The sequence below is a fragment of the Saccopteryx bilineata genome, chromosome 3 (genome assembly GCF_036850765.1).
Source record: "Saccopteryx bilineata isolate mSacBil1 chromosome 3, mSacBil1_pri_phased_curated, whole genome shotgun sequence".
In the NCBI taxonomy this organism is placed as follows: Eukaryota; Metazoa; Chordata; class Mammalia; order Chiroptera; family Emballonuridae; genus Saccopteryx; species Saccopteryx bilineata.
In genome coordinates this window covers 238,314,881-238,339,623 of record NC_089492.1, presented here as the reverse complement: position 1 = coordinate 238,339,623, position 24,743 = coordinate 238,314,881, and the positions used below count along the sequence as shown (strand labels likewise).

The following is a 24,743-nucleotide window of genomic DNA, read 5'->3' as shown; positions in this document are numbered from 1 at the left end:
CCCCGTTTCCAGCTTCAGAAAAATACAAAAATACAAAAAAAAAAAAAAAGAACACAACAAAAGTGCTTACTTGTAGCCCTTGCATGCGGGCAGTTAGGACAGATTACCTACCAGTAACTTCCAGCGTTCCATACCTTAGGCCCAGGATGTGACTCAGGTACACCTTCATGTGGCATTATATTAAAATCCAAGCTTGACTGGACACATAAATTATAAGATATGTTTAGTAACATTCTTCATATAAAGTTTGCCCTTTTTACTTTTCCAAACATTTTAATTTACAGATGTCTTCTCTTTGGGTTTGAATTCCTTTAACTAGCTGAATTTATATTCTCCCAATGTAGATTGAAAATATGATTGAATTAGATAGAAATGTGGGTTTTCTCACATTCTTTCAGTGTATCCAGATTATAAACCTGGTTTGGAAAGGCTCTGTTTTGAGTATCTTATGTTCTCTTGCCAGAGTCCTACATACAGTACCCAAAATCATACACTGTTCTAAAACTGTAAAATCCCAAAAAACTATCTGAAGGAATGGTGTTCTTCAAAAATAATGATTCTATTTCAATAACAATATTATCCAACAATAATAATATTCTACTTCAGAATAATAATAACAACCATCCAAATTGTAAATGTTCATTAAAAACATTTCCTGGTCTAACGGGGTATTTCTTTGTTCACCTGCCTGCTGTACTGGTGTTTCTGTGCACTAGCCCTGGACTTACTGATGTTGAAGTGTGTGCTCTGGATTTTTTCTTCTAGATTGGTCGCTTGGTTATTGGACAGAATGGAATCCTCTCCACCCCTGCCGTCTCCTGCATCATTAGAAAGATCAAAGCCATTGGTGGGATCATTCTGACAGCCAGCCACAACCCTGGAGGGCCCAATGGAGATTTTGGAATCAAATTCAATATCTCCAATGGAGGTGAGTGAGCTGTCATTTTGAGGATGGTCAATATTATGTTCAGTAGGATAAACCAATAATCAGGCTTAGGATGCCGGAGTTCTGGTTCTGGTTCTTAGCAAGGGGCTTCTTTGTTTCCCTTTGGCGGAAATGAAATGCTTCTCATTCTGCTGTACCTGAGCATGAGGAGCCATGCACAAATGGTCATTCACATGATATTTTCTCTCATTTTTTTTTAAGTGAGAGAGAGACAGGGACAGATAGGAAGGAAGAGAGGGACAGAAAGACAGGAAGACAGAGAGGAGAAGCATCAACTCATAGTTGCAGCACCTTAGTTGTTCATTGACTACTTTCTCAAATGTACCTTGACCAAGGGACCCCAGCTGAGCCAGTGATCCCTACCTCAAGCCAGGTCCCTCAGGCTTCAAGCCAGCAATCTTTGGGCTCAAGCCAGTGACCATGGGGTCATATCTATGATCCCACACTCAAGCCGGAGAACCCATGCTCAAGCTGGAGAGCCCGTGCTTAAGCTGGATGAGCTCGCACTGAAGCCAGCGACCTTGGGGTTTCAAACCTGTATCTTTAGCATCCCAAGCCGATGCTCTATTTACGGCTCCACCTGCTGGTCCGGCATATATTTTCTTTTAGACAACCCTGATCCTTCACTGCCTGAATGATGAAATGAACGGCAGATATGCTAGTGAAGAAGAATTAATAAATTTTGTGTTTTTTGTATTTACGTATCAGCTGCACAAAATGTCTTACTGTTTGCTGTTTGATTTTTAGGTCCTGCTCCTGAAGCAGTAACTGATAAGATTTTCCAAATCAGCAAGACAATTGAAGAATATGCAATTTGCCCTGACCTGAAAGTAGACCTTGGAGTTCTGGGAAAGCAACAGTTTGACCTAGAAAACAAATTCAAACCCTTCACAGGCACGTTCATGCCCCCTCCCCCAAACCCCTATCTTAGTTCCAACTTGAGCGATTTGCTTTCCCAGAGTTTAATAACATGGGTCTTCGGCTTCTGAAAGGCTGTGGTCACTAAGCCTTGCATGTGTTAATTAGCAGCTCTGGAACTGGGTCCAAGAGTCTAGAGACCTGGGTTTCTGGGCCTTGCCAGTAACCAGCAGTGTGACCCTGGGTAAGTCATTTACAAATCTCAAGGCCTCAGTTTCCATATCTATCAAATGAACTTGGCTAGAAGACCTGGAAGATCACATTCATAGCTAACTTTCATTGACCTTTTATTATGTGCAAAGCTCTTCCATTTATTTTCCCATTTTCCTCTCTCAGTAGCCCTGTGAGGGCAGCACTGTTGGTATTTTTTCCAGATGAGGAAACAAGGGCTGAGAGAGCTTAAGCAACAGGCTCAAGGTCACACAGGGAGTGAGTGATAAACCGGGATTTAAGTCAGGTGTGAATGATTCTAAAGCCTGGGTTTTGATTTTTTTCCTGTCCTAATATTCAGTAAAATCAAATTAGACCATTTTGGGGGCTACATTGAAACTCCTTGTATAGGCAGTAGTGTTAAACAATTTGTTATTAAATGCCAAACAGGTATTGATGGAACAAATGTTTATGAAATTATTTTATTTAAGCAAACGAGGAGGAGATGGTTAGCAGTGTGACTTGTGTTTTGACTTTGCTCTAACACATATTCTTTCCTCTGGACTGCAGTTTATGGAATGCATTTTTTGTTTGAAACCATATCCATCAAGCGCTGATAGCTGCATTCTAACAGAGGGAAGGTGGTGCTTTACTAAATCTTGAGGACCTACTTAGAGTTAGAAAATGCAAGCAGAGAATTTCTTAACTTTTTAATGTTTAGACTCCTGAAAATTCAACAATACTAAGTTTTTGGGTTTTTTTGTATTTTTCTGAAGCTAGAAACGGGGAGAGACAGACAGACAGACTCCCGCATGCGCCCGATCGGGATCCACCCGGCACGCCCATCAGGGGGCGACGCTCTGCCCACCAGGGGGCGATGCTCCGCCCCTCCGGGGGCGATGCTCTGTTGTGACCAGAGCCACTCTAGTGCCTGGGGCAGAGGCCAAGGAGCCATCCCCAGCGCCTGGGCCATCTCTGCTCCAATGGAGCCTCGGCTGCGGGAGGGGAAGAGAGAGACAGAGAGGAAGGAGAGGGGGAGGGGTGGAGAAGCAAATGGGCGCCTCTCCTGTGTGCCCTGGCCGGGAATCGAACCTGGGACTTCTGCACGCCAGACCGACGCTCTACCACCGAGCCAACCGGCCAGGGCCAATACTAAGTTTTTATATTTATTTTATTCCTTTAGTCGTGCTTGTGAAAATGTTTTCTTAAAAAGTATTTTTTCTACTTTTTACCATTAAGTCTTAATGGCAGTGAGCCTGGAAAAAAGGTAAAGAAAGTAGGTGTCACATTTTCTGTTATTTATGACACCAAGGCACACCCCTCATGGAGATGGATAGGGAATCAAGGTGGTAGCAAAGCAGAATTTACCATCAGGCAAACCTCCATCAAATATCCTGTGTGCCGCATCCCAGCTGTGTGGACAAGTGACTTAACCTTGCAGACCTTGAGTTTCCTTGTCTACAAAATAGAGCTAATATCATTTACCTCTCAGGAAAACTGTTCATATTGAATAATATCATGTAACGGTCCTGGCATCTGGGGGCTTTTTAAAATAGCGGTGGCATGTTTACAGCAGTGTGATCACGTCAGAGGATAATATTTCTGGATGGGATTAGTTCCTCCATCTTTCAATATTGCCTCTTCCCACAGTGGAAATTGTGGATTCAGTGGAAGCTTATGCTACGATGCTGAGAAACATCTTTGATTTCAAAGCCCTGAAAGAACTGCTGTCTGGTCCAAACCGACTGAAGATCCGCATAGATGCCATGCACGGAGGTACGGGCCATTTCTCTCCCACCCCCTCCTCTCAGCTCAGAAGCTGCTCTCTACTCTGCATCATAATACTCTCACCAGCCTTTTCTTAAGACTCTCTCTGGCTTCCCCCATTTTTAATTTAAATTTACCGGGGTACTTTTAGTTAATATTAATAACAGTATGAGTGTCGGGTGTACGACTTTATAACCCATCATCTGTACATTGCACTGTGTGCTCACCACCCAGTCTGGTCTCCTTCTGTCACCATAGATCTGACCCCCTCTACCCTCTTCATCCTGTCCCGAGCCCTCTTCCCCTCTTGGTGACCGCCATTCCATTGTCTGTGTCTATGAGTTTGCCTGCTTGTTGCTTTTTGTTTTATTCCCACACACGAGTGAAGTCATATGCTTCTTGTCTTTTTCCATCTCTGACGTTTTTTTAAACGGTTATTTTGCAGCCAGTTCAGTAATGTCCACACAGATAAAAATCTGTCTGCAGTGAAAATAGTAGAGGCCTTCTTCATGGGAAGGTGATGTGAAGGGCAGTGTTTCCACATTAAGCATCAGATTTTGTGTCTCATACAACTGTTTCTGTGGACTTCCTGCCCCTCAGAAGATTCCTTACATTCTTCCTAAGTGCCCCCTCGATTTCCAGGGGGGGCGTTTCATCATGACTGGACATGGTAAACACGCTCCTGAGCCCCAGAGCCCCACTCGCCTGCCCCCACACACTCCTTTCCTTAGAAGAGGATGAGAGCAAGCCCAGGATTAAACTCAGGAACAACAGGATGTGTGTCTCTCCCTCTTCTTCCTCTGTGGGTTGTGTGGCCAGGTCAGCAGAGACAGCAGCTGTTATTATGAACCAGAACCATGAGATTTTCTTGCATGTAGGAATATGGGAATTCCTGAGCACTTAGGTTGTTTATTTGCTTTGTAATAATTTAGAACTTGGAACCTATGAGTGGCAGGATTTTCCCTGGTGTTGAATCCAGCTGTTTTGGAAAAAACTTTCTACCTATGCTTGAACAATGCTTTTTGATGGTGCTGTTCTGAGCCTCCTGTTATCACTGCATAACCACAGTTAGAAATCCTTCTGGAGGGCCGAAATCTTCTATCCCTGCAGTTCTTCCCCTTGGGTTTTGACTTGGCTCTGGAGTCCCACAGAATGGGGCTATTTCTTTATTCAGTCAAAAGCTATTCTTTCTTTTCAAAATATGCAACAGACATGTATTAAGTATCTACTACATGTATGTTTGGCAGGTGGGCAGGAACTCGGCAGGTAATGTCCTTCAGAGTTGCAATGCTTAGGGAGATAAGATGGATAAAAAACTAACCCTGCCAGACCAACAAAATGAGAGTATTTCAAGTATTCTCTTTGGAGTGTGGAAGAAGGCATAGTCTGATGAGAGGGTATTAAGAAAGGTTTCTTGAATAAGTGGCAACCAGCTTAGCTTTTATGAAAGAAAGATTGAGGGTAGTGGGAAAATCAAGTGATGATCATTCCCAGCTGAGGCAACGTCTGTAGCAAATTCCTGAAGTCTTAAAAATAACAAAATAGATGCAACATTAGAGGAATGAGGAGAAGGCTGGATTGGCTCAGGAATGGGGTTTACAATGGAGTATTTGCCAGGAGAAGCTGGCATGATGTAGAATTCTTTTTCCAAAGATTTTATTTATTGATTTTTAGAGAGAGGAGAGAGAGAGAGAGAAAGGCAGGGGGTGGGAAGGAGTGGGAAGCACCAACTCTTAGTAGTTGCTTCTTGTATGTGCCTTGACTGGGCAAGCCCAGGGTTTTGAACCGATAACCTCAGCATTCCAGGTTGATGCTTTATCCACTGCACCTTCACAGGTCAGGCTTAGACTTCTTTCTTCAGGACTTCCAGTTGTTCCTCTAATGGCTCAGTTTCTGTATCTCTTATAGCCCTGCTTGCCTAGATCTTATTCTGTATGATGACAATAGCCTCCTTAATACATGGCCCTAATGGGAGACACATACTCTGTTCTGTCCTGGCCTCTGTGACATATATTGATATCACTGCCTTCCTTGAGGAAAACACATTCTTAATGTTTTAGAGATGTGAGTTCTTGGTAGTTATACTAGATGTCACCATGAAGTATGTGACTGGTTTTTCCTGTTATTCATTATTGTTGATACTTTTTGTGTTCCTTTCATCAGTTTGTCAGATAGCTTAATAGAGTAGGAAGATTAGGCTCTGAATCCCAACTCCCGCTCCAACTAGCTATGTAAGTTTGGGCAAATAGCTTCATCTCAGAACTTGAGTTTTCTTATCTATACCTTGAAGGTGATAATCATAATGTAACCGTTTATAACAGGTGCCTGTACTATTTTCAGTGCTTTCTATTTATTAAGTCATTTAACTCTATTAAGTAGCTGCTATTATTGTCCTCATTTTGCAGATAGGGTAGACAAAGGCACAGAGAGATTAAGTAACTTTCCCAGAATTGTACAGCCAGTGGTTGGGAGAGCTAGGATTTGAGCCCAGGCACTCCGGTTCTAGAGTCTAAGCTCCTTTTCTTTTCTTTTCTTTTCTTTCTTTCTTTCTTTCTTTCTTTCTTTCTTTCTTTCTTTCTTTCTTTCTTTCTTTTTTTTTGACAGAAACAGAGAGAAAAGTCAGAGAGAGAGATAGATAGGGACAGATAGGGCAGACAGGCAGGAATGGAGAGAGATGAGAAGCATCAATTCTGCTTTGAGGCATGTTAGTTGTTCATCGATTGTTTCTCATATATGCCTTGACCAGGGGGTTACAGCAGAACAAGTGACCCCTTGGGAGAGGGGGCTCAAGCCAGTGACCTTGGGCTCAAGCCAGTGACCTTGGGTTCAAGCCAGAGACCTTGGGCTTCATGCCAATGACCTTTGGGCTCAGGCCAGCGACCATGGGAACATGTCTATGACCTTGCACTCAAGCTGGTAAACCTGTGCTTAAGCCCGATGAGCCTGTGTTCACGCCTGCGACCTCGGGGTTTCAAATGTAGGCCCTCTGTGTCCCAGGTCGACTGTCCGCTGCTCACCGCCTGGTCAGGCTAGAGTGAGTGTAAGGTCTTAAACACTAAGTGCACCAGCTGTGGGCCATTTGGAAGGACTGCGTGAAAACACGGTTGAGAAGAATCTGGCACAGGTGTGTAGTAGGGTCTTCCTAATGGCCAGCTCCCTTCCTTCCTCCCCCCCCCTTTTTCCTTCGTCAGCTGCTCTCCCCCTTTCCAACCTAATCTCTCATAGCTCCTATTTCCTAAAACCTTCTACTCTACTCAGGCCTATCTGTCCATTAGCCCCTGAATACTGTTTGCACATCCTCACTGTTGTTCATGTCATTTTCCCTAGAGCGCCTCCACCTTGTCCCCCAGCCCCCATGGACTTTGACACATTTTATTTTCTGATTCTTCTTTTCATACTCTCCCTAGTTGTGGGGCCGTATGTAAAGAAGATCCTCTGTGAAGAACTGGGTGCCCCTGCAAACTCAGCGGTCAACTGCACTCCTCTGGAGGACTTTGGCGGCCATCACCCCGACCCCAACCTCACCTACGCAGCCGACCTGGTGGAGACCATGAAAACGGGAGAGCATGATTTTGGGGCTGCCTTTGATGGAGATGGGGTAGGAACAAGTGCAATTAAATGAACCCAGATGCAGGCCAGGTCTGATCCTACAGAGGGGGAGTGAGTGGGCTGCACCTGCCAGACCCTGTGGGCCTAGTGAGAGAGAGTCAAAGGTCTTTCTTTTCACGTGGATCAGGGGTAGGGGTGATTAGGACCTGAGTGTGATCTAATGACCACTGATTGATAAGCTGGTTGGGTTCCAGATGCCTATCCCAAGAGAGGTTCCTACTAGCAGCTAGCTACTTATTAAATCTCTGGAAGGGATTTTGGAAATATAATACAGTATATCCATTCATTCATTCACATTAACAGAACAACGGAACTATAATGAGACAACTATCCTTTAATTCCTTCTCTATAATTAATATTTTTAATACCTTTTGTTTTATTTATATTGGTGAACATAAATCAGAGAAGGAGAAAATGTGTTTTAGGTTTGTATCCTTAGTCTCTCAGAGATTGTAGGCACTACACATTTACTTTATTGAAAAAGTGTATTTTTTACTGTTGCTGTTGTTCTTTAACATCAGCTAGATTGCACTATTTCCTAAAAAAACATTTCCCCATATCAAAATTTAGGGAAATGAAAGGGGTCCATAGTAGACACTATTTTGCAATGCATCTTTCTGAAGCAGTGCATGATGGGAGTTTCTCTCCTCCAGACTCCAGCACTTCCTGTGTGCCAGGCACCAAGGGAGCAGGGAGGGTGGCAGCATGTAGTGCTGGCTCCTGCGCCAAATGGCGGGGCCATGATTCAGAAGCCCTTCTTTGAAGGAATCTGCTTTGTTCCTTGAAGGATGCCTGATAGACCTACCAAACTGTACAAACAGCCAACATTTCCATTCATGTTTCTCTTTCCTGACCTCCGGGAGAGAAAGTGACAGGAAATGATTGGTTCCAGAGTCTGGAGCAGGTCTGGGAGGTTCAAGTCAGCTGGCTTCTGGAGAGAGAGCAAGGTATTCCGCTGAGAAGGACTTTGTGCTTACATTGTAATTGGAAACAGTTTAGTGGTACCATGCAGATCCATTAGAAACAAAATCCAGTGTTTAGAACCCACTATGAATAAATGTATTAGTTTTAAGTTTTATATTTAAAATTTTATCCCCACCGCCACGTAAGATAGTTTGGTTTCTTCCACAGTTTGACTAAACAATCTTCCTTTGAATCCCCCTCTCCCAAAGGATCGAAACATGATCCTGGGCAAGCATGGGTTCTTCGTGAACCCTTCAGACTCCGTGGCTGTCATCGCTGCCAACATCACCAGCATTCCGTACTTCCGGCAGACGGGGGTCCGCGGCCTGGCGCGGAGCATGCCCACCAGCGCCGCCCTGGACAGGTAGGTCTCCATTCCCTCGGCCCTCAGCAGGCCCTTTTCAGTGCTGGAACACCCTTCCTTCCCTTTCAGCCAGGGTATCTAATGCGTAGTATGTGCTAAGTAAGTGTTTACTTTGGGAAGGAACGGGTGAATTTCTTTTTCCTGGATTAGATGCCCCCTCTCTGTGATCCATTAGCACCCTGCACTTCTTCCATCTTAGCACATACTACACTGTGTCCTGATGGCCCGTGTACTTGACTGTCTGCCCTGCTAGACGAAAAACATCTACAGAGGAAAGACTGCCTTATTCAATGTCTTAAACTTCTGTGTGGCCATAGTGTGCCTAGCACATCGATAATAGGGGATACACACACATACATACATACGCACATGCATACCGTTTAAAGAAAGGAATGTTTGAATGTTAATGAATCAGTGAACGGATGGCATTCATTCCCACTATAGTGAAGACATTCTGAAGGATCACTTTCCTTCAGCAGTGTGCAGACTTTGGGGGAAAGGGCAATCTGAAGTAAGATTAGTGTTTCAGGAGAACTTTCAAAGAAGTGTTCTTCATCCGTCCTTTCTGGGGTACCCGTGTACATACATGCACAGTAAATGGTCATTTATCCAAAATCTAAATAAAATGAAAGCTCAAATAGTTAAAAAAAATTACATTCAGTTTTTGTAAGAAAGCAATGATATATTTGATTTGACTATTTATTTATTTATTTATCATATATAACCTCATTTACAGAGGCTCTCAGGTGGCTTATAGGATCACATCTAAAACAACTGAAAAATATCACTAATAAGTAACAAATGAGGACCAACCAAGAAAAAAACAAACAAAAAACCAAATTAGGACCACAAGTAGGACGTGACAGGTGCCCAAAAAATGTTTGCTGAATGAGTGGATAAAGAACAAGTGAGTGAATAAAAGGTCAGACCAGGTAGGAAAGCAGTATGTACATATATAGGCTCTAATAATACTATGAATATTTATTGAACTATAGCTAGACACTAGTACTTGATACGTTTACTTAGCTAGATACGAAGTACTTGATATGTTTTAAGTCATTAATTCTAAGACCAATCCCATGGGGTAAATGCTGTATAGACCTGCTTTACAGGTGGGAAAACAAAAGGGACACAGAAGTTAAGAAACTGGCCCAAGGTCACTCAGCTGGTAAGTGGCTGGGTCAGGATTTGAACCCAGGATTTGAATCTTTGCTCCTAACCACCGGCTCCCATAGTTGCAGGTGTGTGTGTATATGTGTGTGCATATGTGTGTTACAGAATAGTGCTGACTTCAGCTAACAAGAAAATAATGACTAAGATTCATATAGTGGTTCGTAGTTTACGTGGTACTTTTATTACATTCACTATCTTCATTGATCCTCACAGCAATCCTTATTTTCAAGAAGAGGATACCAAAAGAGAAGTTAACATTCTTGTCTAGAACCCTGCAGCTGAATTAGAGCTAGAATTAGAAACTGGGGCCTCTACCTCTGCATCCTCCATCTGAAGTCGTGAGCTGGTTTGTGGCTCACAACTATTGTACATTAGACCTATCAGGTCATGAAATACCTTCTATGTCATCCAAGAACAGTTTAATTCCAACTTTTGGAAAAATTGACAATTCACCTGTGAACTCACAATGGGAATACCTCGTTACCCAGATAAAAGTTTATTGTACTTTCACAGTTTTCAAAATCATAGATTTAACTGTCCTCCAATGTTAGAGTTGAAACATGATACTGTTTTCCTAGCCATAAGGCAGGCATTCTGGAAAGCAACTCTCTATAAAACAGTGCATGAAATGTAGTAACTTTTCCTGTTCAAAGAGGAAGACATCTAAAAATAAGTCACTTGCCTGACCTGTGGTGGCGTAGTGGATAAAGCGTCAACCTGAAATGCTGAGGTCGTCAGTTTGAACCCCTGGATTGCCTGGTCAAGGCACATACAGGAAGCAATTACTATGAGTTGATGCTTCCTGCTTCTCCACACACCTCTCCTCTCTCTAAAAATAAAAAAAATAAAAAAAGTTTAAAAATAAGTCACTTAGAAAAGGTTTTACATAGCCTGATGACCAGGTGGTGGCACAGTGGATAGAGCGTCGGACTGGGATGCAGAAGACCCAAGTTCGAGACCCCGAGGTCACCAGCTTGAGCGCGGGCTCATCTGGTTTCAGCAAGGCTCACCAGCTTGAGCCCAAGGTCACTGGCTTGAGTACAGGGTCACCCGCTCTGCTGTAGCCCTCCAGTCAAGGCACATATGAGAAAGCAATTAATGAACAATTAAGGTGCCACAATGAAGAATTGATGCTTCTCATCTCTCTCCCTTTCTGTCTGTCCCTCTTTCTGTATCTCTTTCTGTCACCAAAAAAAAAAAAAAAAGGGTTTTATATAATCTAAAGATACATAGGAGAAGTAAAAGATGTGCTGCAGGGGTCAGGGGACCATGGTTAATGTGGATGAATCAGGTGCAAGTGGGGCAGCCCACTGGCCACTGTCCTTGTGGGGTCTTCTGGTGGAATGAAAGGAATGTTGACCAGGCAGCCAAACAGCAGGCAGCTAGTCACCTAGCCATGTGACCTTGGGCTGATCATGTAACATTCAGGGCCCTGTTTCCTTCTCTGTAAAATCTGACCACCTAGGCCCCATAGTCTATTATTTTGTGATTATAAGTACAACAAAACATCATTCTTTTGTTCTTTATGGAATGGTTGTAGATGCTGATTATATCCAAAACACATGCATTTTAAAAAGGCCCCCAAACAGCCTTGCACATTTGCTACTGTTGCTTCTTCTGAGATATTAAAGTCAGTGAGATTAATTAATTCTTTCTTCTTCCTTTTCTACCCCCTCCTCTGAGTCCACATATAATAGCCCATTGTGCACAAGTTTTCTGTTATGATTTTCAACCAATCTTAGAGTTGTGTCTACCTCTGAGCAATGCTAAATGGGACCCTTGATTACAATAATGGCTGCTATTTTCCATCCCTCACATGGCTTCTGCTAACAGTCCTGCTGTGATATAACTTTGATTTCATGCCTTTGAAGGGTGGCTAATGCTACAAAGATTGCTTTGTATGAGACCCCCACCGGCTGGAAGTTTTTTGGGAACTTGATGGATGCCGGCAAACTGTCCCTCTGTGGGGAAGAGAGCTTCGGGACCGGTGAGTGGGCAGCCCTGCACTCTGTTTCTTTCCTGTAAACACAACCTGCGGTGAAAGCTTAGCCTGCTCGGGCCACGCTGAAATAGCAACGGTAGCTAATGTGTCCTAAATCAAGGTGCAATTTATTTATAACAACCCTGATGAAGTGTACACATTTGAAGAGCAGGGAGCACATTCAGCCAAGGAGGGCTAATTTTACCTTCAGGAGGATCATATCTACTGAGACAGGAAGTTCGGGGCCTCCTCAGCAGCCTGGTCATTGAGTCTGTGGGGTTTAAATAGTGATAAACATATTTTTCTTCCTTCAGTGGTCAAGGAAACCTTTATAAATGTTTTCATTTCTGGGAAGAAATATGGTGGAGCAAGTCAGTTTTTCATTTTTATTTAAGAAAAGGTTTTAACACAGCATTAAATCATTCTTTTTAATAGGCCCCGGTTTTCTACAGCAATGAGTTGTGATTTATTGAGGCTAAATGAAAGGAGACCATTAGGGTGGAACTAAGTTGCTAGGTGATCAAGAAATTAAAACTCCATTCCTGACCATGAGGCTATATGTGGAAATTGTGGTCCAATGAGAGTAGAGTGTGGCATGCTCAGGGATGTCCCAGCACCCCTAGACTCCTCTTTCTGTGCTCTCCCTCCTCCTCTTTGCCTGTCCAGTATTGACAGGAAGACCCACCTCTCTTACCTTCCCTACTGCCCTATCCTACCTACATTCTCTTTCTTTGCAAACATCCATTTAGCCGTGTGGCCCTTTGCCACACCTTAGGCTCCAGCTAGGTTGTGAGGTACTTCAGTAGTATGTTTCTTCTCCTATTCTCTCCACCCAGTATTGTGAAGTAAAAGGACCAATCTCCTTGGTCTTTCAGTATTTGTCTTTAGCAAAAAAAGGAAGTCTTTGCCATTCAGATGCAGTTGGAGGTTAAACAGAATAGAGTGCTGATTTCATTTCTTTGTTTCTAGAGGTCCTGGGATAGGGCGGAAAATTTTTTCCCCTTTTATATAAATTTTATTTATTTATTTATTCATTCATTCATTCATTCATCTTATTAGTGAGGGAAGGGAAGTAGAGAGACAGACTCCCGCATGCACCCCAACTGGGATCCACCCAGCAAGCCCACTACGGGGCAATGCTCTGCCCATCTGGGGCCGTTGCTCTGTTGCTCAGCAATTGAGCCACCGTTTTAGCACCTGAGGTGGAGACCACAGAGCTATCCTCTGCACCTGAGGCCTACTCACTCAAACCAATTCAGCCATGGCTGCGGGAAGGGAAGAAAGAGAGAGAGAGAGAGAGAGAGAGCGCGCGAAGTGAGAGGGGGAGGGGTAGAGAAGCAGATGGGCACTTCTCCTGTGTGCCCTGACTGGAAATCAAACCCAGGACTTCCATATGCCAGGCCAACGCTCTACCACTGAGCCAACCAGCCAGGGCATTTTTTTATTTAGAAATTAAATTTAATGGGGTGACATCAATCAATAAGATTACATAGGTTTCAGGTAAATATTTCTATAGCATTTGAACTGTTGTGTTGTGTCCCCATCACCCAAAATCAGGTCATTTTTCATCACCATATATTTTTTCCTCTTTACTACCCTCCCACCCACCCTGTACCCCAGTAACCACTTCACTTATACCTATGTCCATGAGTCTTAGTTTTATTTCTCACCTATGTATGAAATCATATAATTCTTAGCTTTTTCTGATTTACTTATTTTACTTAGTATATATAATGTTCTCAAGGTCCACCCATGTTGTAGTAAATGGCAATATGTCATCATTTCTTATGGTTGAGTAGTATTCCATAGTATACATGTACTACATCTGTATCCAATCCTCTATCAAGAAATATTTTGGTTGTTTCCATGTCTTGGCCACTGTGAATAATTCTGTGATGGACATGGGGGTGTATATGCTTTACATACCAATGTTTTCGAGTCTTTGGGGTAGATACCCAGTAGAAGGATTGTTGGGTCATATAGTAATTCTATTCTTAATTTTTTGAGGAACCATCATACTGTCTTCCATAATGGTTATACTAGTTTACATTCCCACCAGCAGTGAATGAGGGTTCCTTTGTCTCCACAGCCTCTCCAGCACTTGTTATTACCTGTCTTGTTGATAACAGCCAATCTAACTGATGAGAGGTGGTATCTCATTGTAGTTTTCATTTGCAGTTCTTGAATAGCTAGTGAAGATGAGCATCTTCTCATGTATCTGTTTGTTGTTTGTATGTTGAGACACCTATTTCCAAATTCTAAGCAATCTAATATCCTTAAGAGAGTGGCAATACTTTTTTCTTTTTTGGCAGTACTTCTTAGTAATGAATTGTCTTGAGAGAATTGGAGGGTATTAAGAAAGATGAATGAGTGTGGCATTGAACAGAGTCTACAAAAAGGCTAGAAAATTTTCCACGGTTCTACGTCTTTGGTTAGAGAATACAAGGGCACTTCTTAGTGCTTTCTTACCTCACAAAATATGGGTGATGCTACATTACTCCACAGGACACTAGATGAATACCCAATGAACCCGTGAAGTGGTATTTTCCCATGAAATTCCTCCTGGTATTACCCAGTGCAAGCTTGGTACTGGTCACTCTTCTTAATGGATGAAGTTGTCTTTGAAGGCAGACACCATATCTAAATCTTTGATTTTCTAACCTCATAAACCCATTTCAAATGCTGAATCTAGTGAAAGAGAAAAGTCTAAAACAAGGTTTCCCAAGGTATTTGAAAGGGTACTCATTCCATGAGAGGGTTCTGAGTTCAGTAGAGCTTGGGATACTTGGATATACCTCTCTGTCTTGGCGAGTCACAATTTTAACCCATGAAGATTCTGAAACATTCTACTGTAAGAAATCCTATCTGTATAGTTTTATCTAAATATGGTTAACTGCCTGTCTCCTTTTTTGTGGTAGATCTAGTAACATTGTGCTCCACAGACCCATGCGGGAATCACTGGTCAAGGTTGGTCAGAGCCCAGGAGCCAACTAGGTGTCCCTGGTATTGACTGGCTGGGAGTAGGCCTGAAGACAGGACAGAGGCCTTCTCTCAGACGACAGGCCTTCCCAGGCTGGAAGGCAGCCCTCACTTTCTCTCTCCAGGCTACCCTCACTTCACCTTATTTATATACCCAGCACCACTTTCCAGATGTTTCCAGGTTCACCAGTGCTTCTCTTAGAAATCCATGTCCGGCACTGAGCCTGAATCTTTCAGGGTTGACTTAACAGGTAAAGAATAGAGTGAGATGATTATTTCTAGAGAACTGTCCTCTGTACTTTGTTTGATATAGCTTTGATTTATGTTAGTTTTTAGGGTATTTTATAATACTCTTTGGCCCATATAATGCTAGAGATAATTAAATCCCTTTAAGTGTTTATTCCGGAGCATTTGCCCAGAAAAGTACCCGATGTTACATTTGTGGAATTGATTTCTTTAAACTCAAGTATGACACTTTAAATTATTCCTTATCAAAGTTTGTTCTTATTTCTTTACTTATTAACCCACTCGACAAATACTAGGTGCCAACCATGGTTTTATCTTCCCTTAGATATGTTTTCCATCTGAAGAGAGAATGAATCATGAGAATAATCCACAAACTCTTTCTCTTTCTCTTTGAAATAAAGACAATTGTTTTGTAATATTCCTGAGATAAACATTTTCAAAACCAGACTGAATAGCCACAGGTCTCCACTGCTGCGAATGAGTGCAGCTGAACTTATTTAACTTCTGATCTTCTAACTTAACAGAGGAGTTAATTTCTACCTACCATATCCCTTGATGGCAAATGTTTCTAACAATTCCTTTACAGAGTTTCTCAGGGTTGACATTAGTGATTCTATAAGCTTTGAAAGATTTGAATTCTATAGCTTGAGTACAGAGTCATTTATTTCTGTATTTTTCCAGGCGAGCAGAGGCAATTTCTCAGGAAAGCCTCCCTAACCTTCCAGAGTGGGTCAAATCCCCTTATTTTTTGGCTCTCCTTTGTTGCATGTATTGCAGCTGTAATTTTAGTTATTTATGATTATTTGACTAATATCTGTTGGCTCCACAAATCTGTAATTTCCATGAGGGCAGGAGTCACATGTGTCTTATTCTTCATCATTTGCAAAGCCTCCTATAAAGCTGAATAATACACACTGCTCACAAAAATTAGGGGATCAGGGAACATGCAGATATTCCAGTACTTTCAGCCTTTTGTATAGTACATTTTCACCAATGAAATAAAAGTTGGTTTGGCATCCCATTTGCATAATAGAGCAACTTTCTTTGACTTGTTTGCTTTTCTGATGTTCTTGTTTAATTTTTAAAAATCAAATGCTTCTTTTTTTTATTGCTTCATATTCATTTTGAAATATCCCCTAATTTTTGTAAGCAGTATATTTAATAGGTGCTCAGCAAACTCTTGTTGAATGAATCAGAGAACAGAGTATTCACTTGGCACCCTCCATTTAGACAAACAGAATCCTGGTGTTAGAAAGGAAAGGACTTTAAAAGTCACCCGATGTAGTTTCCTATGTGTTACTGGAATCGTTAAGTGATCACTCAGTGGTCTTCTGCTTAAACACCCACCTCAGTGGAGACTCCCTACCTCGTCTCTTGCAGCGGCCTGCAACTTGCATGGGGACTCAGCATCACTCACACTCTGTAGTTCAGAGTGTGGAACCCAACTGTCTTTGCGAGAAGAGATGAGCTTTTTTAAAAGAAAAGGGAACTTGCAAAGAGGTACAAAAAATTCAGATTTCAGAACTCACCAAGTAAAATAAACCACTAGCATTTACGTGTCCAAGCCACAATATTACTAATGTTACCAACTATACATTAGTCTGTTTATGTTGGAGAAGCAGCGTCTGTCTCACTTGATTATCACAGTCACAGAGACTGGGACACTTCCTCTGACTTCAGCATTACAAATGCCAGGGATAAAGGTGTTTTTTTGTGAAGGACTCAGACGTGTGCACTAGAACTAGACAGGGTGAACCTGTTATTTTGGGTTGATCTCATGGTGCAAAGTTATCTTTCCCCCTAACTGTGGATGATGATGTACATGTTTTTACACAACAGCAGAGGGCAAAGTGGTAAGTTCTGTCCCACCTGGATCTAACTGGGAAATTTGGAAGGAAATGGAAAGTGAAGTCACTGCCTTTGAAACTCATCCTTGGAAAAATGAGCCTTGGGAAAGAAGGATAGGAAACCAGGGTGAAGATCAGCTTGATATCATATGGAAATATGCCACTAAATAATGGTCTTCTCAGGGCCCTGGCCAGTTGGCTCGGTGGTAGAGCGTCGACCTGGCGTGCGGAAGTCCCGGGTTCAATTCCCGGCCAGGGCACAAAGGAGAAGTGCCCATGTGCTTCTCCACTTTTCTCTCTCTCTTTCCTCTCTGTCTCTCTCTTCCCCTCTTGCAGCCAAGGCTCCATTGGAGCAAAGTTGGCCCAGGCGCTGGGGATGGCTCCATGGCCTCTGCCTCAGGCGCTAGAGTGGCTCTGGTCGCGTGTGCCGGGTGGATCCCGGTCGGACGCATGCGGGAGTCTGTCTGGCTGCCTCCCCATTTCCAGCTTCAGAAAAATACAAAAAATAATAATAATAATGGTCTTCTCAGGTCTAGAGGTTAGCAACAATTTATTCCCTGTCCCATCTTTAAAAGATGATGCATCATATAGGAGTAATAAGTTGAAGAAATGCAGCTTTTGTGCTTTGCAAATTTCTTTTCATTTTAACCTCTATGAAAAGAGCTTCATGTTTGTACTACTTTTCATTGATTCATTCCTCAAATTTATTGAGGTTTGACTGTATCCCAGATGTTGGGTTACACTCTGGGGACACAATGTTGTTCTGGTGGAGGGTTTTGTAGAGTCCATATTTGGGGAAGGCAGTCAGATCCTGGCTGGGTAATTACAAGTGTACAAAGTGATAGGAGGCAAAGTACAGTGTGCTCTGGGAGCTTATACTTAGGGCACCTAATGTTTCTGTGATGTAGAGGATCAGATTTTTTATCTAGTTCTTTGCCCATTCTAACTTGCATATCTCTTGAGTACATTTTTCTATAGGTAAAGCCCCTGCAGGAAGATTAGAGCATACTATCTCTGAAGTTCCCAGAGAGGACCCCAATAAAACTAGGCTAATACCCTAGTTATAACTAACACAGTTGAACTGTTACCTACATGTCTGTCCCCCTCATCTGTATGTCTGTTCTCATCTGTAAGGGTAAGGAATATGTCTTATTCATCTGCATATTTTCTCATGTACTTGGAATATAGAAGGCACTAATTCATATTTGTCAAGTCTAAAATGGAGTTGGGTTAAAAGACAGTTTCTACTCATCAGATGCTCTCTACCTTTCTTCAAAGGAAACACAGTTCTAGGGGCAGTCCTGAGGTGGTGCAGAATTAGTTGCTGAATGGAAAGTCTGGGGGCGGCTGGGGGAAAGCCCCTTGAGGGCTGGTATGATCTGAAAAAGGCTTCCTGAGGAGCTTGCCTGACCTTTCAGAGTGAAATCCTTTGTGCAGGGAAAGCCAAAGAGACAGGACTGTGGGCAACACAGGTGTGTTGAATCTCCCAGCCTGTCACCTAGGGTATGACCATTCTCGGGGTAAAACATTATTGAGAAAAGACTGTGTGTCAGGCACCAGCCCGGGTCACAACCGACAGTCTAGGTGGGGTAAGAAGAGATAGGCTGGGATTGAACACGGGGAAGCACAAAGGGCAACAACAAGGGCATCCTGAATTAAGATGAAGTTTAAAGTAATTGCAGGAGATGTTGGCCAGGTCTATATGGAGTGGAAATTTCCCCTTCGGGCAGAGAAAACAGCACGTCTAGGAGACAGCAGGAGAGAGAGAGAGAGATTGGACGAGAGAAAAAGAAAGAGAGAAGAAAGACAGAATGACAGATGCTAGACCTTTCAGAGAACTCCATGTAGTTCTTTCTTAGCTGCCATGTTCCCATCTGTGGGCCTGTTGCCTGGAGGGGGCAAGAGCTGGGTCCCTTCGGAGACATCCAGACTTGTCAATGGAACCTAATCCCTAACCCTTTGGCTCTTGGCTCCTTCAGCAAGGGTTGACATTTTTCTTGGCTGAGACCCAGACTATGCCCTGAGTTTATACTTATCTGAGCCGAGTTTATACTTATCACAAGGTGCTGATTAGGCCAAAGTAAAGTGACAGGTGGTTGAAGATGCTGAAAGAGCAGAATTCCCATGTGCTCAGTTGGTCCCTGAGCTGCACCAAGTATGAAGAGATCTGTGCAAAACCTGTAGGACCTTCCTGTCAGCCAGGGCTGGTGTTTTACAGGGGCGGGGGGGGGGGGCCTGAACTTTTGTCAACTATTTAGCTAGTTGACCAGATACTATTTAAAAAGTTACCCATTCTTTCCCTCTAGGCTTGAAGTAGCACGTTCTTCATATATTCAAGTTTTATATAGGTTTAGTCTCTTTATAGCTGCTTCACTTTGTGTCATTGAGCTACCAGATGGTTTTAATTATTGAAAATTTATAATGGTCATATTCTCTGCTGTTTGTGCCCCACTCACATCAATACTGTATCATTGATATATCAAGTGGCATCATGTTATTCCACTGACATTTTTATTGGCATTTGCCTTAAATTTTTAAATTACTTTGGGAAGTATCAACTTCTTTTCGATACTATGTTGCTTATTTAATGTGATTCCTTCTGTGTACTCATGTTCCTCAGTAAAGTTTTATGACTTCTTTGGCTAGATCTACATATTTACTGTTGAGTTTACTCCCAAGTATTTTAGAGAATACCGTTTCTCACAGCTGCTTGCTCTCCCTCCACCAGGTTCTGACCACATTCGCGAGAAAGACGGACTCTGGGCTGTCCTGGCTTGGCTCTCCATCCTAGCCACCCGCAAACAGAGTGTGGAGGACATTCTCAAAGATCACTGGCAAAAGTACGGCCGGAATTTCTTCACCAGGTAGGCCACAGCCTGGCTAGGGTATGAGGTAGGGTGCGGAAGTAGGCAGGGAGGATGCCCATGCAGAAATATTCTTTCCTTTCTTAACTAATAATAAAAAACTATAGTTCATCCAGCCTCTACCAATTGAAATTTAAAAAATAGTTTAGTCAAGGTCAAGATGAAGTTTGGCTTATAAATTTAGTTAACATTATTCAAAAGAATAAATATTTTTAAGCCTTTTCAATGTACCTCTCAGGTAGTCATGATAACACCACTGGATTTAGATTCAGAAAAATGGATTCAAGTTTTATTTCTGCTCATTAGTAGGTTTGGAAGTCATTTAACATCTCTCTGTACTTAGTTTTCTCATTTGTAGAGATGGAAATAACAGTTCAGCTATTGAGTGAGTTAAATAAAATATAAACATGAAAGCATTTTATAAACTCTGGGGCATCAAAAGTACAGAAACATTTTTTTTCTGAAATTATGAAGATATCTAGGCTTAGTTCAGATTAACTTTTCTGACTCATTAAAATAGGTCACCAAAGCCTGTGTACTTGTCAATACTTCATTCCTTGAGTCAGCAAATATTGACTGTGTATCTACTTTCTTCAAGGCACTAGGGATTCAGCAGTGAACCAGAACATTTAGAATACTGAATAATTCTTCTTTACTATGCATACTTCTATTTTTAAAAAAGCATCCACTTCTTTTTAACCCAGTAGTGCTCTTTATGAATTTTAATTTTCCTTTTCACCAATAAGTGTAAAAGTCTAATAAAATTTCTCCTCGGTTTCATTATTCTAATTATGGAAAGGAAATAGGAGGGAAAAAAGGTTAGGTAAATTGTCTATCTATAAAAAAATATATGTGTAGTTGTAATTTCTCTGGACCTCAGTTGCCTTCTCTATAAAATGAGTGAGTTAAAATAACGAATTGAAAAATATATCACAGATTTAATAGTCTGTGATCTCTGGATAGTCAAGAAAGAGTTTAACCTTAAGCAACTTGGCCCCCTTTATCAAAATTCTTTGATCAAGTTTGAACAAGTTCATTGTTTTCTTCCCTTATCATGTTATTCTTTTGTGGAAGTTATAAGTAATAAATGTCACACTTAATTTGCAAAGGAGAATGGAGATCAATGCATTCAAAAGAAAAAGGACTACTGTATATATAAAACTTTCTTTTTCATAAATCTAAAGGTAAACACACAAAAAAATAAAAAACTGAGACATATAGCTTAAAAGAATAGGAAAGAAGTATGGAATACTGCCAACACAAACAACAAACAGAAACAAAAAGGAAAAGAACCAATGGAGGTACAGAACTACCAGAAAACAAAAGATAAAATGGCTATCAGAAATCATCATGCATCAATAATTATCCTAAATCTAAATGGGCTGAATTCACCAATAAAGAGGCATAGAATAGTATATTTGATTTAAAAAATACAAAATACAAAACCCAACCATATGTTGCCTTCAGGAGATCTATCTCAGCTTCAAAAACAAAGTTAGACTCAAGTAAATGGGTAGAAAATGATTCTCTAAGCAAATAACATTCACAGAGAAACAGGTATAGCCATACTTATATCTGACACAACAGATTTCAGGATAACTAAGGAAACAAGAGATAAAGATGGATATTTTATAATGATAAAGGGGACACTACATCAAGAAAACATAACGCTTATTAATATATATCAACCCAGTCAGGGAACACTGAAATATATAAAGCAACTACTAACAGAACTAAAGGGAGAAAGACAAAAACACAATCAGAGTTGGGACCTTCATCTTCACTGACTGCATAGATGGATCATACAAACAGAAAATCAGTGGACATAATTGACATTTACAGAGCCTTTAATCCCAGGCATAAATGGATATAATAGACATTTACAGAGTCTTTCATCCCAGAACACCAGATTATGCATTCTTCTCCAGTGCACATGTAACATTGTCAAGGATAGACCATATGCTAGGTCACAAAACTAGCTTTAACAAATTCAAGAAGATTGAAATTATACCAAGCATTTTCTCTGACCACAGTGCTGTGAAATTAGAAATCAACTGCAAAAAGGAAGTAAAGAAACCCACAAATAGGCCCTGGCCAGTTGACTGAGTGGTAGAGTGTCAGCCTGGCATGTGGGAGTCCCTGGTTCGATTCCCGGCCAAGGCACACAGGAGAAGCACCCATCTGCTTCTCCACCCCTCCCCCTCTCCTTCCTCTCTGTCTCTCTCTTCCCCTCCCACAGCCAAGGCTCCATTGGAGCAAGGTTTGCCCGGGCGCTGAGGATGGCTCTGTGGCCTCTGCCTCAGGCGCTAGAATGGCTCTGATTGTGGCAGAGCGATGCCCCAGATGGGCAGAGCATCGCCCCCTGGTTGGCATGACGGGTGGATCCTGGTCGGGTGCATGCGGGAGTCTGTCTGACTGCCTCCCCGTTTCCAACTTCAGAAAAATACAAAAAAAAAGAAAAAGAAACCCACAAATATATGGAGATTAAACAATATACTACTAAAAAATGACTATCAAAGAAGAAATAAAAGATGAGATTGAAAAATATATAGAGTCAAACAAGAATGATGGTAATACATCAAAACTTCTGGGATATAGTGAAAGCAGTTAAAAGAAGGAAGTTTATATCATTTCAGGCATGTCTCAAGAAACAAGAGAAACCCCAAGTAAATAACCTAACATTACATCTTAAAGAAATAGAAAAAGAAGAACAAAAGAACCCAAAGTCAGCCAAAGAAAGGAAATAATAAATATTAAAGCAGAATTGAATGAAATAGGGAACAAAAAGACTATACAAAAAAAAAATTCATACAACAAAGAGCTTTTTCTTTGAAAAGATTAATAAAATCTGGTTAGATTTAATAAGGGAAAAAAAGACTAATTTAAGCAAAATGAGTAATGACAGAGGAGAAGTTACCACAGATATCACAGAATACAAAGAATCATACGAGAATATTATGAAAGACTATATGGCATCAAAATCAATAATCTAGAAAAAATGGATCAGTCCCTAGAAATATATAACTTCCCTAGGCTGAATCATAAAGAGTTGAAAAATCTAAATAGATCGATCAACAATGAGGAGATTGAAACAACCATCAAAAATCTCCCAAAAAATTTAAGTCCAGGACTAGATGGCTTCACTAGTGAATTCTGCCAGACATTCCAAGAAGATATGGTACTTATCCTTCTCAAACTTCCAAAAAATTAAAGAAGAGGCAGCACTTCCTAACAAATTTTATGAGGCCAACATAACCCTGATACTAAAACCGGACAATGATAACACACCAAAAAGAAAACTACAGACCAATGTCTCTGATGAATACAGATGTAAAATTCTATACAAAATACTAGCAAATTGAACACAATGTATTAAAAAATAATACATCACAATTAAATAATGTTCATTCCAGGGTCACAAGGATGGTTCAACATATGCAAATCAAATAAGGTAATACACCACATTAACAAAACAAAGAATAAAAACCATATGATCTTATCAAGAGATGCAGAAAAAGCATTAGATAAGATACAACATCCATTTATGATTAAAACACTCAGTAAAATGGGCATAGAAGGAAATTACCTCTACATAATAAAGGCCATATGACAAACCATCAGCCAATATCAAACTCACTGGTGAAAAACTGAAAGCTTTTCCTCTAAAATCAGGAACAAGGCTAGGATACCCACTCTCAGCACTCTTATTCAACATAGTTCTGGAAGTTCTACTCAGAAAAATCAGGCAAAAGAAAGAAATAAAAGGCTTCTAAATTGGGAATGAGGAAGTAAAAGTGTCACTTTTTTGCAGATGACATGATTCTGTATATAAAAAACTATAAAAACTCAACTAGAAAACTGTTAGAAACTGTAAGCAAATACAGTAAAGTTTCAGGATACAAAAATCAATGCACAAAAATCCACTGCTTTCCTATATATTAACAATGAAACTTCAGAAATAGAAATTTAAAAAATGCTTTTGTAATTGCAATCCAAAGAACAAAATACTTAGGAATAAACTTAACAAAGGATGTAAAGGCCTATCTACTGAAAACTACAGGCATTATTAAAAGAGATAAAAAAAACAATGAAATGGAAAGACATGCTGTGTTTACGAATTGGAAGAATCAACATAGCTAAAATGGTTATATTATCCAAAGCAACATACAGATTTAATGCAATCCCCATGAAAATCCCAATGTCATTTAAATTATTCATTTATTTATCTATTTATCTATTTATTTATTTATTTTTAGAGAGTGAGAAAGACATATCGACTTGCTCTCCCACCCATTTATGTATTCATTGGTGGATTCTTGTATGTGCCCTGACTGGAGGCTGAACCCACAACCTGGCAGGTTGAGACAACAATCTAACCAGCTGAGCTACCCAGCCAGGGCCTCTCAATGTCCCTTTTTAAAGAAATAGAACAAACACTCATCAGATTCATATGGAACTACGAAAGACCCCAACCAGCCAGCGCAATCCTGAGAAAAAAGAACAAAGCCAGAGGCATCACAAGATCTGACTTCAAATTATGCTACAGAGCTATGATAATCAAAACAGCTTTGTACTGGCAGAAAAACAGACACACAGACCAATGGAACAGAATTGAGAACCCAGAAATAGAACTACATGTATATGCATGAATAAGTTTTGACAAAAGAGCCAAGAACACAATGGAGAAAAGACCTCTTCAGAAAATGGTGCTGGGAAAACTGGAAAGCCATGTGCAAAAGAATGAAATTAGATTACAGTTCGTCCCCCTGCACAAAAAAAATTAACTCAAAATTGATCAAAGACTTACTATAAGGTCTGAAACAGTAAATTACATACAAGAAAACATAGATTGTACACTTAAGGACATTGGTCACAGAGAATATTTTATGAATTTGACTCCAAAGGCAAGGAAAGTAAAGGCAAAAATAAATGAATG

At 41.0% G+C, this 24,743-nt stretch overlaps 1 protein-coding gene across 2 annotated transcripts in view; it reads left to right on the top strand.

Annotated features, from left to right (window-relative positions):
- Positions 1-24,743, top strand: part of PGM1 (phosphoglucomutase 1) — a 73,520-nt gene that overhangs the window by 34,845 nt on the left and 13,932 nt on the right. For both annotated transcript variants that reach the window (XM_066268992.1, XM_066268990.1), the window contains exons 2-8: positions 766-928; positions 1,694-1,840; positions 3,665-3,790; positions 7,189-7,379; positions 8,563-8,717; positions 11,762-11,877; positions 19,672-19,807. In XM_066268992.1, the coding sequence (XP_066125089.1) occupies positions 766-928; positions 1,694-1,840; positions 3,665-3,790; positions 7,189-7,379; positions 8,563-8,717; positions 11,762-11,877; positions 19,672-19,807 (1,034 nt within the window). The remainder of the gene's footprint in view (positions 1-765; positions 929-1,693; positions 1,841-3,664; positions 3,791-7,188; positions 7,380-8,562; positions 8,718-11,761; positions 11,878-19,671; positions 19,808-24,743) is intronic.